General features: G+C 37.6%; 1 protein-coding gene across 1 annotated transcript in view; it reads right to left on the bottom strand.

The window, feature by feature from the left end:
* Positions 1–12,465, bottom strand: part of kirrel3a (kirre like nephrin family adhesion molecule 3a) — a 111,874-nt gene that overhangs the window by 40,085 nt on the left and 59,324 nt on the right. Inside the window, exons 2-3 of the mRNA XM_043229260.1 lie at positions 6,722–6,871; positions 2,065–2,214 (exon numbers count right to left, since the gene is read on the bottom strand). Of these exons, the coding sequence (XP_043085195.1) occupies positions 2,065–2,214; positions 6,722–6,871 (300 nt within the window). The remainder of the gene's footprint in view (positions 1–2,064; positions 2,215–6,721; positions 6,872–12,465) is intronic.

Raw genomic sequence — 12,465 nt, 5'->3', positions numbered from 1 at the left:
GGAAAAAAAGGTTTGTGAAAATTAGACATGAAAGTCATTAAACAGCGTTCATGTTCATATTTAGGCTTGAGCATGATTTTCCATGTAAACTGATTGTATTGTGAGAAATTTACACTACATACCAGACTGGAGGTGTTTGGAGGCTAGGTGTTGAAACGAAAGAGCGACAAGTCAATTAAAAGAGACAGAGCAAACAATTTTTTTAACTTTTCTCTTTAAAATAACCAGTGAGCTGTTTCAAATAACACCAGGAAATGTGAACAGGTCAATTTTGCTTCTATGTTGACTTTAAGACAGTTTGTCACATTCAACGCTCTACTTTTATTCCACACAGCTTTATTTTCATTCGCGTCAACTGGCGTCAAGAAGGAAAGAAAGCCTCTAATTAAGTCTGAAAGCAGCCAAATCGCACAAGCTCTTTAACTCCGAAGACAATGAGCAGAACAAATGCTGAGAGCTTACAGAAACACTGCAGTAGCTCTTTTTAAACAATGGTGACCTTTGGAAGTGGCTCGGGTTTCTCCCCACGGTTCACTGAGTTGCTGCGCCGTGGCTCTCGCTCTCTCTCCAGCTCCTCGCCTTGGCTTTAGGGGAATTCCTTGGATCTAATTAGCCTCAGGGGTCCTTCTTCAGCAATGTGTACCAAGCCCACCTCATGTCTTATTCAGCAGCCTGGCCACCACAAAGCAAACTGGGTTACCCCACAACTCTCCTACGGATGTTCAAAGTTCAAAAGTCACTCCTGCAGGTCAGCCGCCCTCCCGCTGCCAAGTTCGCACTTGTGTAATTGCAGAAGCGCACTTTCGAAACTGAGACTGATTGTTTGAGAGGCTTATTGCGAAGCAGTGCCGCTTGAAAGAGAATAAAAGAAAGCGCGAACTGGCAGTGAATTTGCATGAGGGCTCCGCGGGGGACCGGAGACACCATTTAGTGGCTGATACACACCAGTGTTGCACGATTTGAGTCCTAAGCATATAAATGCATCGCAGCCGAGCGTGGAACACACACCCAAACACCGGGGTTTGGTCGGGAAAGCCTCCGTAGCCATTTTTCTGGGAAAGTGACAAAGACAGGTTTGAAACTTCACAGGCCAGGCATCCAATCAGGTTACAAAGAGCACTTTGGATCCCGGCTGTCAGAGAGAGAGAGATAGAGAAAGCGGGCGAGCGAACGAACCAAACGTCGCATCTGATTGCGGTCACACGCTGCCGTCCACCCCCCGGGAGGGAAGTGACAGGGGATTGACGGTGACGGAGTCCCTACACGAGGTTCATTACCTCGCTCAGGAGCCGCTTGCGGTTTTGTATGCAACTTTTCAGAAGTAAGCCAGTTTGTGTGGGATTACATGTCAGGCTAATGGCTCTGCCCTGGGGAGCAAGATGATTTGTCTCTGCTGCCACCGGACCAGCAAAAAATAAAAACAAATGAGCGGCCTCTCATCTATAATTAATCATTTTAATGGACTTAGAATCGCAGGCATCTTCGCTCGGCTTTAAGCGTCTAGACTCAGATTACTGGTTTAAAACGCTGTTACTCCAAGGCCGGCATAATGAACTTATTCCTCTGGAATATATCATAGTTTTAACAAAGGAAAGAAAGAAATCGATAATGATAATCAGGCAGAGTCAGGCTGCCTGGGAGCTAAGCTGACGCAATGCATTTGTGTCAGGGCCTCTATCGATCGCAAACATATCTAATGTGTCTTATTAAAGCTGATTAGCCCTGATTTCAGAATATCACACATTTATCTGACTCAGAGATTGACTTTGTTCTTGTCTACATTCCCAGTATTGCAGAGGCGGTGCTTTTCCATGCTTTCTAGTTCTCAGGGCCTCGCTTGCTTTTGCTCCTTTGCTGCTCGAGTGCTATTCTAGTTAAAGTATGTATCGATTTGGCTGAACGTCCGTCAGTTCATCCATCAATCCATCTATCCGCACTCATGCAACAAAGACTTCAATTAAAAAAGAGAAGCAAAAAGTGAACCACAGAACTCGAAACCATCTATTTGACTGTCTGCCTGTCTGTCGACTATTTTTATGGAAGGTTCTTGTAGGTGACACTGACCCAGAACAGTAAGCCGAGCGGGTCGAGATCTGGTAGCAGCCTGGATGGCTTGACACTCAAAGCTGCCGTCATCGGTCAGTTCGGTCCTCTGGATCAGTAGGTGATATTCTCCTTTGCTGTGGTCCCCAATCACATCGTAGCGTGGATAACCTGAAACACAAGGTTTAAATGAAACACCAACTGAATATTAACATTATTAATATTAAAAAACTGCTTTCTTAGCACAATTTTTCTTTGCCCTCGAGCCCTTAAGATACCCCGGGCATATTTGTTATATAAAAGATCCAGTTAAATCGGTATGTGTGTTGTTGAGAGTTTTGTTGCGTTTTACTCTTTGTGCAGTATTATTGTTCAGTTCTATGGAAGCTGTATGAAAAGAAAAAATAATAGAAACATACAAAAATATTTCACCAATATTTCACTGCACAATAAGAGACAAGTCTATTTGGAGTTGGCCTTGAATGATCTCCTGTCACATTTACTGTAGTCATGAAAAGAAAAACATTTAAAAAATCACTCTACAGTATTGCTCAATTTAAAGCTCACAACATAAACATGAATTTTGACTTACAAAATGAAATGTTCACAGCTCATAGTACTACACAATACTTTATCATAGATATGCTTTATATATATTAATACTGATTAATAGTTCATTTAAAGCTGATTGAAAGTAAGAGCATATCTTTTTATTCATTCAGCATAAAATGACTTAATCCAAGGATCCATTTACTAATGGCATTATTATTTCCAGTAATGAGTAAACAAAAAAAATACTGTTTCCCATGTTACAACAACATTACCATTACTGACAATAAAATGTGGCGTTACTATAATTTATTATAGGCTCAGTTCTTTTCATTCATGCATCCTTTTCATTCATTTAGCATGTTTTTATTGAGGACATCCAAGTTTTTCCATCTTTCCAGAGCGCTATATGGATGACGAAATATTATTATCTAGAGAGGAGGGATACATAAAACAATACATATTCTGGGGTGTGTAAGTTTTATTTTATTTTTTAAATATAATATATTATCTTATTTAAATAGACCAAAAATAAAAAATGTACATTCCAAATGAACTATATTTATTTGAACTTAGTATGAACAATGACTGCCATTCAAAAACAAACAAAAACATTTTTTCGTACTGTCCCCAAAAGTTTAAATGCCACTTATGAAAAGGGATTGTATATAAATTGCTGATTTAAAAAGAAAAATAATGCGAAAAATGGCCTTCAAGGTAGAATCCATTACTATAAAAGTGTAAAATATACTATCTTCAATAAATGATGAACAGAGCCTTCGTAGCTTGAAAAAAAGTGGAACAACAAAATTGCTACATGATGCTCTACTCAAGACAGATGTCTCATTTTTAGTTAATCCGCTCATATCAGAAAACAGATCGCAGCCTGGAGCACGTTTAAATCTGAACATGATCTCGTAAACAGTTATCATAGCATGTCTCTGAAACCCTGGTGATCCTTTATATTAAAGAGTGTTTGGCTGTCCTCTGCTATCTGGTAATAAGCCCCGTATTAGGAATCAATAGTGTCATTACAGCCTTCAGGTTTCCTGCCACTGGATCTTCTTTTGCCTTTTATTTAAGAGCTGTTTTCATTAGGGATTATTGAGGCATACAGGCGCCTCAATAAAGCTCTGATGAATTCCCCAATATGCTTGACTGGACGGCTTCAGACAATGGCTGTCAATTAGAAGAAACAATGTGAAATGACCCTATTAAAGGTAATGAATCCTACGAAATGGATTCGGCTTCATGTTGGATCAATAGCAGCTGCGATAGAGAGCTGGGACATGGATTTATCACACTGTGGGCATCTCACTGACACTCCAATGGATGGAAGCACGCTTGAAACTTGGCTGAAAGGAGGCAGATCAAAGCTTGGAGCGAGCGAATGTGAAAGCTGAAGGGGGAGAGATACATGGACGGGCATCCTAATCAAGCGTTATGTTAGCTTCAGCCTCGCTGACACAAAATCTGTAACTTCTCGAGCTTTGAGGACACAAGCCCTGAAAAGATATAGATATCTATGTCATATTGATCGCACGATGTGTCGTTTCATTGGCGTGAAACTGCAGGTGATAAAACAGAAGATGGATTTTGGAAAAACCTGATAACGACTTGTAAAAATACACAAATTGTGCACATCTGAAGAGCCGCTTCGAACCGCTTCTGATATCCATTTCTGTCAGTGCTCTAGCTCATTTTATACTTTAGCGAGTGACGTTTTCACATCGCCTTTGAAGCAAGACTTCGTCCGGTTGCCAGTGTCAGTTAAGTATCACTGCTTTGTACTCGATTATACTATGGTACAATGATATCCAGGAGTCCCTGGACACTTATAAACGCTCGGAGAAGGAACGACGCAGTGGAAAGGAAATTCAAGCCCTGAGAGGCTCAATTAAAGAGCGCCGTCCATGACTAAACGCTGCCTGGGGCCATGGCTAAAAATGACTAACTTCTGGAGAAACCGCCTCCTAAAATGAAAATCCTTTTCTTGGTAAAGTATATAGTTTAAAATCACACATCACGAGAGAACTAAATGAGGCCTCAGCAAAAGGCTCAATCTTCAGATATTAATTGCTCATTGCTTGAAGTGCATCCGTGAATGCAATCAGTAACTATTGTTAGCGATAATGACCTCTTGATCCAGCAATTATGTGTAATGTTAGCTAAATAGGATTTGATCGCTGTACTTTAAGTTAGATATGAGAATAAATCATTGAATTACGCTTTGTTACACAATAAATCTTTCAAAGGGCTAATAAGTTCAACTTCCAGCAAGCTGAAGCAAATTTGGAAGTGACATTCAGCAAATTGAAGCTTAAGGGACGAATGTGCATTGAATTTGAATGAGATCAAAGTTTGTTTTGCATTTCGTCTTTTAATCCGACGGTCCACTGTAAATAAAACAGTCTGTAAATGTGGCGTAGTGAAGAAAGTGAGTCTGGTAATCATATCTGATTTGTTTGTGATTTACAAAACTGATTTTGCAAACTTAAACCTAAAGGTTGTCCTTGCATAAGGGAGAAGTTTTCTGAAAAATTTCAATCCGTTCCCAGAAATTAATTTGTAAACCTTGTCGTGTGAATGTAAAACAGCTGCACTTGTGGCGCGTCTCTCTGGGGTTCTGCGGATGATGAAGTGCTTGCCTTAATTAATGATAGAAATGCAATTAATTCTCGATTGTTGCTTTGCTTTGCTCAGTCTGACAGTACACTTTGACAGGCACTTTCTGAAACAAACAGGAAAACCTTCACAACAATCAGGAAAAGTTAGTGGTGGAAAAAAACACACAAGGTAAGAAAATGTCAGGGGAAGCATTTACAAACTGACAGAATGGGCTGTTGTCCTTGTATTATAGTGTCTTACTGGAGAAAAGACGAGACAAAGAAATGTCTAAGGCATTCAGCGTCTCCGTAATGATGCTAACAGATCTGGCAGAAACACACAGATGTTTTGAGCCGCAAATGTCTTGACTTTGGTTTCAGTCTGACTGTTACACTGCAGCATACGCGCTTTATTTATTTATTAATTTTAAAAATCATGGTGGAAATAAAGTTGGTCATAAGCTAATTTTCAATTATCTACATACTATCTCTATCTACACACACTATCTGTTGTTGCTTTCAGTATGGTTAAAAGGTCACTTAATATCATATTTCATCTCATATTAGACACATTTAACTTTGAATGAAGCACATAATCACTTCAGATTATCTGCTGTCATATAGTTTGTATGTCGTTGTTCTAGCCGAGATATTTTGGTAATAGAAAACATTTCTAAATTTAAAAAGTATTAAAAATGTACGTATAATAAATTAATGTATTGCTGTCACAGATGGTTAAACTGGTGTGGCATGACAGATTCTCTTCCTATTATCATCTCATGGTTTTGTGTTTTATATGGGAAGCCAAAACAATCCAAAAGGTTAAGGTTAAAAATCTGCTATAGACGCTGGTGCTTGAATATCCTGTAGGTGCTCGTGATCTGGTGCTTTAAACCAATGACTTCCTTTTTTGCTGTTTTTGAATTGCCATTTTTTATCAAATAAATGCAGTTCGCTGTTATTTTGTTATAACTGAGAAACTATTGTAGTTTTTACTAACTAGTTTTATTATAATCTATATAATTTTAAAATTCTAGTAAACTTAGTCTTAGACTGTTTTTTATTAGTCTTTTTTATGGCTTTAGTGTCAACTGTGAAAATTATGACGCAATCCTGGTAAGAATAAAAAAGACCTCTTTTAAAAAGTTCTGAATAGTAGTGCAAATGAATTATTGAAAGTTAAACAGAGTTTTTTGTCCTACTCCAGTACAGACATTGCTTTCTTATAAAGCTCTAAATGATTCAAGCCGTCTCTTGGAAAATTTGAAGGCCAATGTTTTGTACTTTGGTGAGAGAGCGAGAAAATAGAAAAGATTTAGAACTGTTTAAATGTAGATTGTACTTTCTTATACTTTGTACGCATAAATTGCGATAATGTAATTACATTCAATTATAAATCAACTGCAATTATGTAATCAACCGACTTTGCACAAGTGACCAAGCATCAATGCAAGCAACACGCCTTGAGAGGCTAAGTTATTTCATCAAAGGTTAGGGCACAAAACTGGAGCAAATGCTCTTACCTGACATGTCTCGGTTGACCCCCAGAGCGAGACCGTCTTTGACCCACAGCACCATGCCATGATATCCAGTAATAGAGCATGGCAGGGTCACAGGCTGCCCGGCCACAACCACCAGGTCATGAGGCTGCTGGATAAACACAACACAGCTTCCTAAAACACAAGAGAGAAAGAGAGAGAGAGAGAGAGAAAGAATGAACGAGGGAGGTCACAATTATAAATCATCAAATACAATTTGTCAGAGCTGGCTGCCCCTGCCAGAGGATGTACAAAAAACAGCCTTTTACTTGAGGATCATTATTATGGCTCTAGTAAATCTACTCCAACTCCCAAAACTCACTTTGAAGAATAAATCTATAAATTTCAACTTTATGTCACTGGGATCCTTAATAAAGTGCAGTGACACACAGAAGTACCAGTAGGCGCCTTACAGTTAGGAAAGCTGAACATGACACTGCTGAGATCCACAAGACTGCAGCATCTGCAGCATAAATCAGCTCCAAGCTCCTCAAACTCAGCTCTCACTCACGGAAACTGAGCTTAGCAGGCAAAATAACTTTCCCGACGACGAACCGCACCAGCGCCGGGTGACAGGCTTGGTGGTGCTCCGGAACGGCCGCTCGTCGACGGCGGTTCACCTTGAAGTCTAATAGAATGAGGTGCAAATGAAAAAGTGCCCTGAAGGTAAGCAGTCTTCAATGCGGGAGGTGAAAAGTACGTGTTACCTTTCTCATTAAATTGCAGAGTGAGACAGACCGAGTTATTTTTTGCAGTTCGGGGGAAGTGGATAAGAGCGTCAATAGAAAGCGAATATGTATTTCTCTGAGAATATATTCACAGAAGACTCTCAAAGAAATAAACATCTCGTCCTTTCAACAGTCACTTTCCCTCACCTTTTTTGGTCTTTTAATGTGAAAACAGTTGACACATCAGAGAAACCGAGGAGCCTTGCGCATCTCCAGAGACCACTTTGGTCGATTTTTGTCTTAAATTCAATAAAGTGCAGCTCTGCGAGGTGCATCTTTCATAAATAGCGCTTGGCCTTCCACTGATGTGGCAGGATTTCTGCGGGACGGCGCTGAGATGCCAGGCGTATTTTTTCTCTCTGTACGCTGCAGTCTAATTTTGCTGTTTAAGGATAACATCAATTCTAACACTTGATCTGTTCTGTCAAAGAAAAAAACATTAAAGCTTAATTTTTGCACAATTACTTGAAATATATCATGTTATGACTTATATTGATATGTTGGGAGATTTGAAAACTTTTGAATGCTAAAGTCACACATATCCATCTTCATATCTACTGTATGGATTTCATAGGTTTGTTCAGTAGCTCACAAAGTACGGAGGCATACTTGGGAGACAAGGAGCTCCGATTCAAATCCGGTGTATCTATGGTTTGACAAAACAGTTCAAATCTGCATATGAGGAAGTTAAAATGGCATGGTTGCATCAATAAATGCCTTTTGATTTCAGTTTTGCATTTGTTAACACTATCAGGTAGGTTTAGGGTTTAGGATTGACTTTTAGTGACAGGATATTTGAATCCTGAATTGACGAAATATAAAACAATATGTAGTTAAAAGACAGTAATACTTACCAATGTCATGTTTTTATTATTGCTTGGCCCTAATCAATCAATCAATCAAATCAAAATAAAATAAAATAAAATAAATTTATTTTCAACATTTATTATAATGAGTGTTTCTTGAGTAGCGAATCAGCAAATTAAAATGATTTGTAAAGTATCTTGTGACTGAAAATGTAGCTGTCATCACAAAAATAACATTTTAAACGTGTTAAAATAAAACAGTTTATAGTAATATTTCACAACATTACTATTGTTGCTGCATTCTTGACCACATAAATCTAGTCGTGGGTGACTTCTTTCAAAAACATCAACCAAAGTGTAGTCTAATGGCACTTATTAATGAAGGCAAAACAATTAGTTATTTTTAGCATTTGTGCTTAATTTGCTGAAGGCTTTGACATACACTACTCAGCATAGTTTGTCAGTGAAACAAATTAGCTTGTTGTATTCGACTAGTTGAGAACTTCTCAAACAGTACTCATCATATTCTTGACCCATATGATCTTTCTACCAATAAACGCAAAATGGAGATATTAGGCAGAATTTTCCAAGCTCCAAAGCCACATGATAGCTTTATATTAGGAACAGACAAAATATTTCATCAAAAGTCATCATTCACAACTTATTTCCCTCAACCACAAGCTGTCAAACCTCATTTGTGTTTATCTGAATATGGCACATGAAGACTGATCAAGTTTGAGCAAGTACAAAAGAGATACGAGAGCTCGTTTTGACTGTTTTTATGATGATATTTTGACAGAGCTCTAACACGTCTGTTTCGTTCACTTCTACTGTATTGAAAAGAGAAGTGTAAACATTCTGCTAAAAATTCCATATAAATAGTAAAACATACAATGACAAATGATGGAGAGCAGGTAATGACTGCATTTTTATGAACTATACTTCGATGAACAATGGAGTGAGAGCCAACAGAGGAACGCAGCCTGTGATGCTCACATTCATTCAATGTTTTGAGCGATCTTTAGAGTTGCCCTGGCATTTCAAATACTTATGAAACTGACATTGCACAATGATGAAATGTCACAGACAGTCCTCCAGTCCTCAAAGTAATAAATACATGCAAAGTTTATGAAAACTTGCAAACTTCATTAAAAGTTTACATTGAAAGGAGGGGGGAATGTAAATATTATGCATCTGCAATAACTTCCAAAAGTGGCAGTGTTTAGAAAGCTCTCTCACCACCGACCTGAGTGAATATGTGAACGTTTTACAAAAAAACATTGCCCAGACTCTCCCACATAGTGTAAAGAAAATCACATAGCTTTTGTGTTAGACTCAGACTAATCAAACAGTTAATAGGGAATGTTTTTTTTTTTTTAAAGAAATTTTTCTTTAAGTATATTTTCAAAGATATTTGCCTGAAAGGCAACGTGGGTGTCAATGGTAAGTCAATTTGAACGAACGCAAGTGATTCAGGGCTTTTGTAATGCATGACCTTAACCAAACTGGACTTTTGACCGGCTGAATCGTTATGCACATTTTGAAAATCATCATCTTCATTGGACAAACAGATGCAAAACGGTAAATACAGCTCACCGTCTACATCCAAGAAATCACAGAATCTATTGTTTATGAGACCCAGCAGTTGTGTTTCATGAATGCGGACCAATATCCACAGCAGGGGCTCTAGGATCTATGGACACCTCTAATGAGAGCCACAAATAGATAAATAAATCCAATCATTACATTCAGAGGTTTGGCGCATCCCCTCGCAGTGGGCAAAGCACCCCAAGTCAAATCTAGACAAATGAATTTTGTTATTGGATTCCTGCGGTTCCATTTCCTGGACACAGATTTAAATATCACTCCCAGAAGACGTCAATTCTGAGCCTAACAAAGGGAGAGAAAAACAGCATGCAGGCAGGGCATTGAGCGCTCTCAGAGAAAAGAAACTGAGCGAGAATGAGAGCAAGAGCAAGAAGACAGGGAAGTTATTTACAAGATCAACATGTAAGATTGATTGGGTTTATTATATTACTGGCCTTTTGAAACCTACCGTAAAAGCAACCTAAAAAAAAAAGAAAGAAAGAAAAAAACTGTTTATCTGGTAGGGACTCAAGCTTAGAGTAATAATGCAACGTATATTTTGCATGAAATTGATTTCCCTGGGTATCATTTCAAGAAGTGTGAATTGTCTGCCTTGTAAAAGTAAAATGGCTTTGTTCCGATGCACGGACAAACAGCTTTCTTTTGCTAAAAAAAAAAAAAGTAAAACAAAAAATCAAATATAGATTATATTTAAAAAATATTATTACTTAAAAAACAAGAATAATAAGCACTGATGAATTCTGCATAGTAAGAGCAAGGTTGTTTTATTTATGAATAATGAATTATTTATATTAGCATAAATCTGCAGATAAATTTTGGAATAGTGAAATTTGTTACAAATAAGATTTTTTTTTTGAACACTGAAGACTGGAGTCGTGGCTCCTGAAAATGTACAGGAATCACAGGAATAAACAGTTCAAGAAAACAGTTTCATTTTAAATTCTAACAATGCTTTACAATATTATTTTTCTTAAAGTATTTCCTACTGACCCCAAAGTCCGTTGAACAATAATGTATATAACACACACACACACACCCACACACAATTCAATACAATAAGACGAGAAACATTTATACTACGGTCAGCTTTAAAATATAGTAAATTCCCACTTGTCTTTAATGCTCCTCCTTAACGAATCGGATCCGTGAACTAATCTGGACTTTATGAGGTGGATTTAGGTGCTGTCTGAATATCTTACCTGTGGAAGAGCAGAAGCAGCTTTATTTAACTGTGGCTGTGGAAGCTAAAGGGTCAGCTGAGAGGAGCAAAACGCCTGCAGTAAACAGTGTCAGCAATTTATGCCTGAGTGCTGCTGATGCTACAGCTCATTAAAAAAACGGCCCTCTAGCATCCTTACCACCTCCAGAGAGAAAGAGAGAGAGAGAGAGAGAGAGAGAGAGAGAGAGAAGAGAGAGAGCCTTTTGTGCAAGAGGCAATCAGCTCTGTTGTCTTGTTGTCAAAGGACTACTTTACCACAGCGCTTCAGAGGTGTTTAGAAATTGCGTGTCATAAGCCTCCAACAGTACGGTGAAATTGGTCAAAAGCCGAAGGAAACGAGATTACTTTATTGTTATTCTTCGAACATGCCAGTGCCTTAGATCAATGTGAGATGAGCGAAGTGAGCAGCTACTTCAGGTACAGAAACAGGTGGCAGATTAATGTAGCATGCAACAGAAATATTACGTTTTTTTTCTCGGACCACAAAAATATGCGTCTTGTTAAAATGGCTCATTAGTTTGGGATAATTAAGATTTTTTTAGGGATTTTGAAAATAGTGCTCAACAAAGGCTATATTTATTTGATCAAAAATACTGCAGGAATATTGCAGTCCTGTTTTCAGTGACACGTGATCCTTCAGAAACCATTCTAATAAGTTGATCGGTGCTCATATATTATCATTTAGCCTATTGTTGCTGCTCATTTAATAATAATGGTTCTTAATGTCCATATTTTACCATGATATATTTTCCCAAGGACTGAATTTTCAAAAAAACTATTATTTGAAGAAGTCTTTTTGGGTTTAATAAATTTTGAGTAGTAGTGTATCATGGTTTCCACAATATTATGATATTAAAATTACAATAATAAATAATGTTATTAAAAATCATTAAAAAAAAATAATGTTTGTTGAGTAGTGCATCAGCATATTAGAATTATTCCGGAAGTATGCTGAAGGTCAGAATGATTCTGCCCATTCAAGATCAAATTTACAGGAATAAATTATATTTTCAAGGATATTAAAATAATAATAAAAAAAAACATAATTTTAAGCTTTAATAATAATTCAAAATATAACAGTTCTTCCCAGTAGATTTATAGAGGTTTCTTAAAAAAAACTTTACATATACACATTGTTCTAATGCTGTACTGAAAAATATAAATAAAAACAAAAAAAAAAACATAAAAGCATCATGCTAAAGCATCATTTTCACACAGCTGATATGTTGTCCTCGGGACCTCAGTCAAAAATTCAGCTTGTTCCGCTTAGAAGGCCTTTAAAGATTGGGAGTAGTTTTGGAAAATGCTGTGCAAAATTGCACTTGCTTTCGAGGAGCGAGAGCTCTCCCGTATCAGAAAATAGGTTTG

Source organism: Puntigrus tetrazona, unplaced genomic scaffold (assembly GCF_018831695.1).
Source record: "Puntigrus tetrazona isolate hp1 unplaced genomic scaffold, ASM1883169v1 S000000002, whole genome shotgun sequence".
NCBI lineage: Eukaryota > Metazoa > Chordata > Actinopteri > Cypriniformes > Cyprinidae > Puntigrus > Puntigrus tetrazona.
The sequence above is the reverse complement of the archived record's forward strand: the minus strand, read 5'-3'. Positions and strand labels throughout refer to the sequence as shown.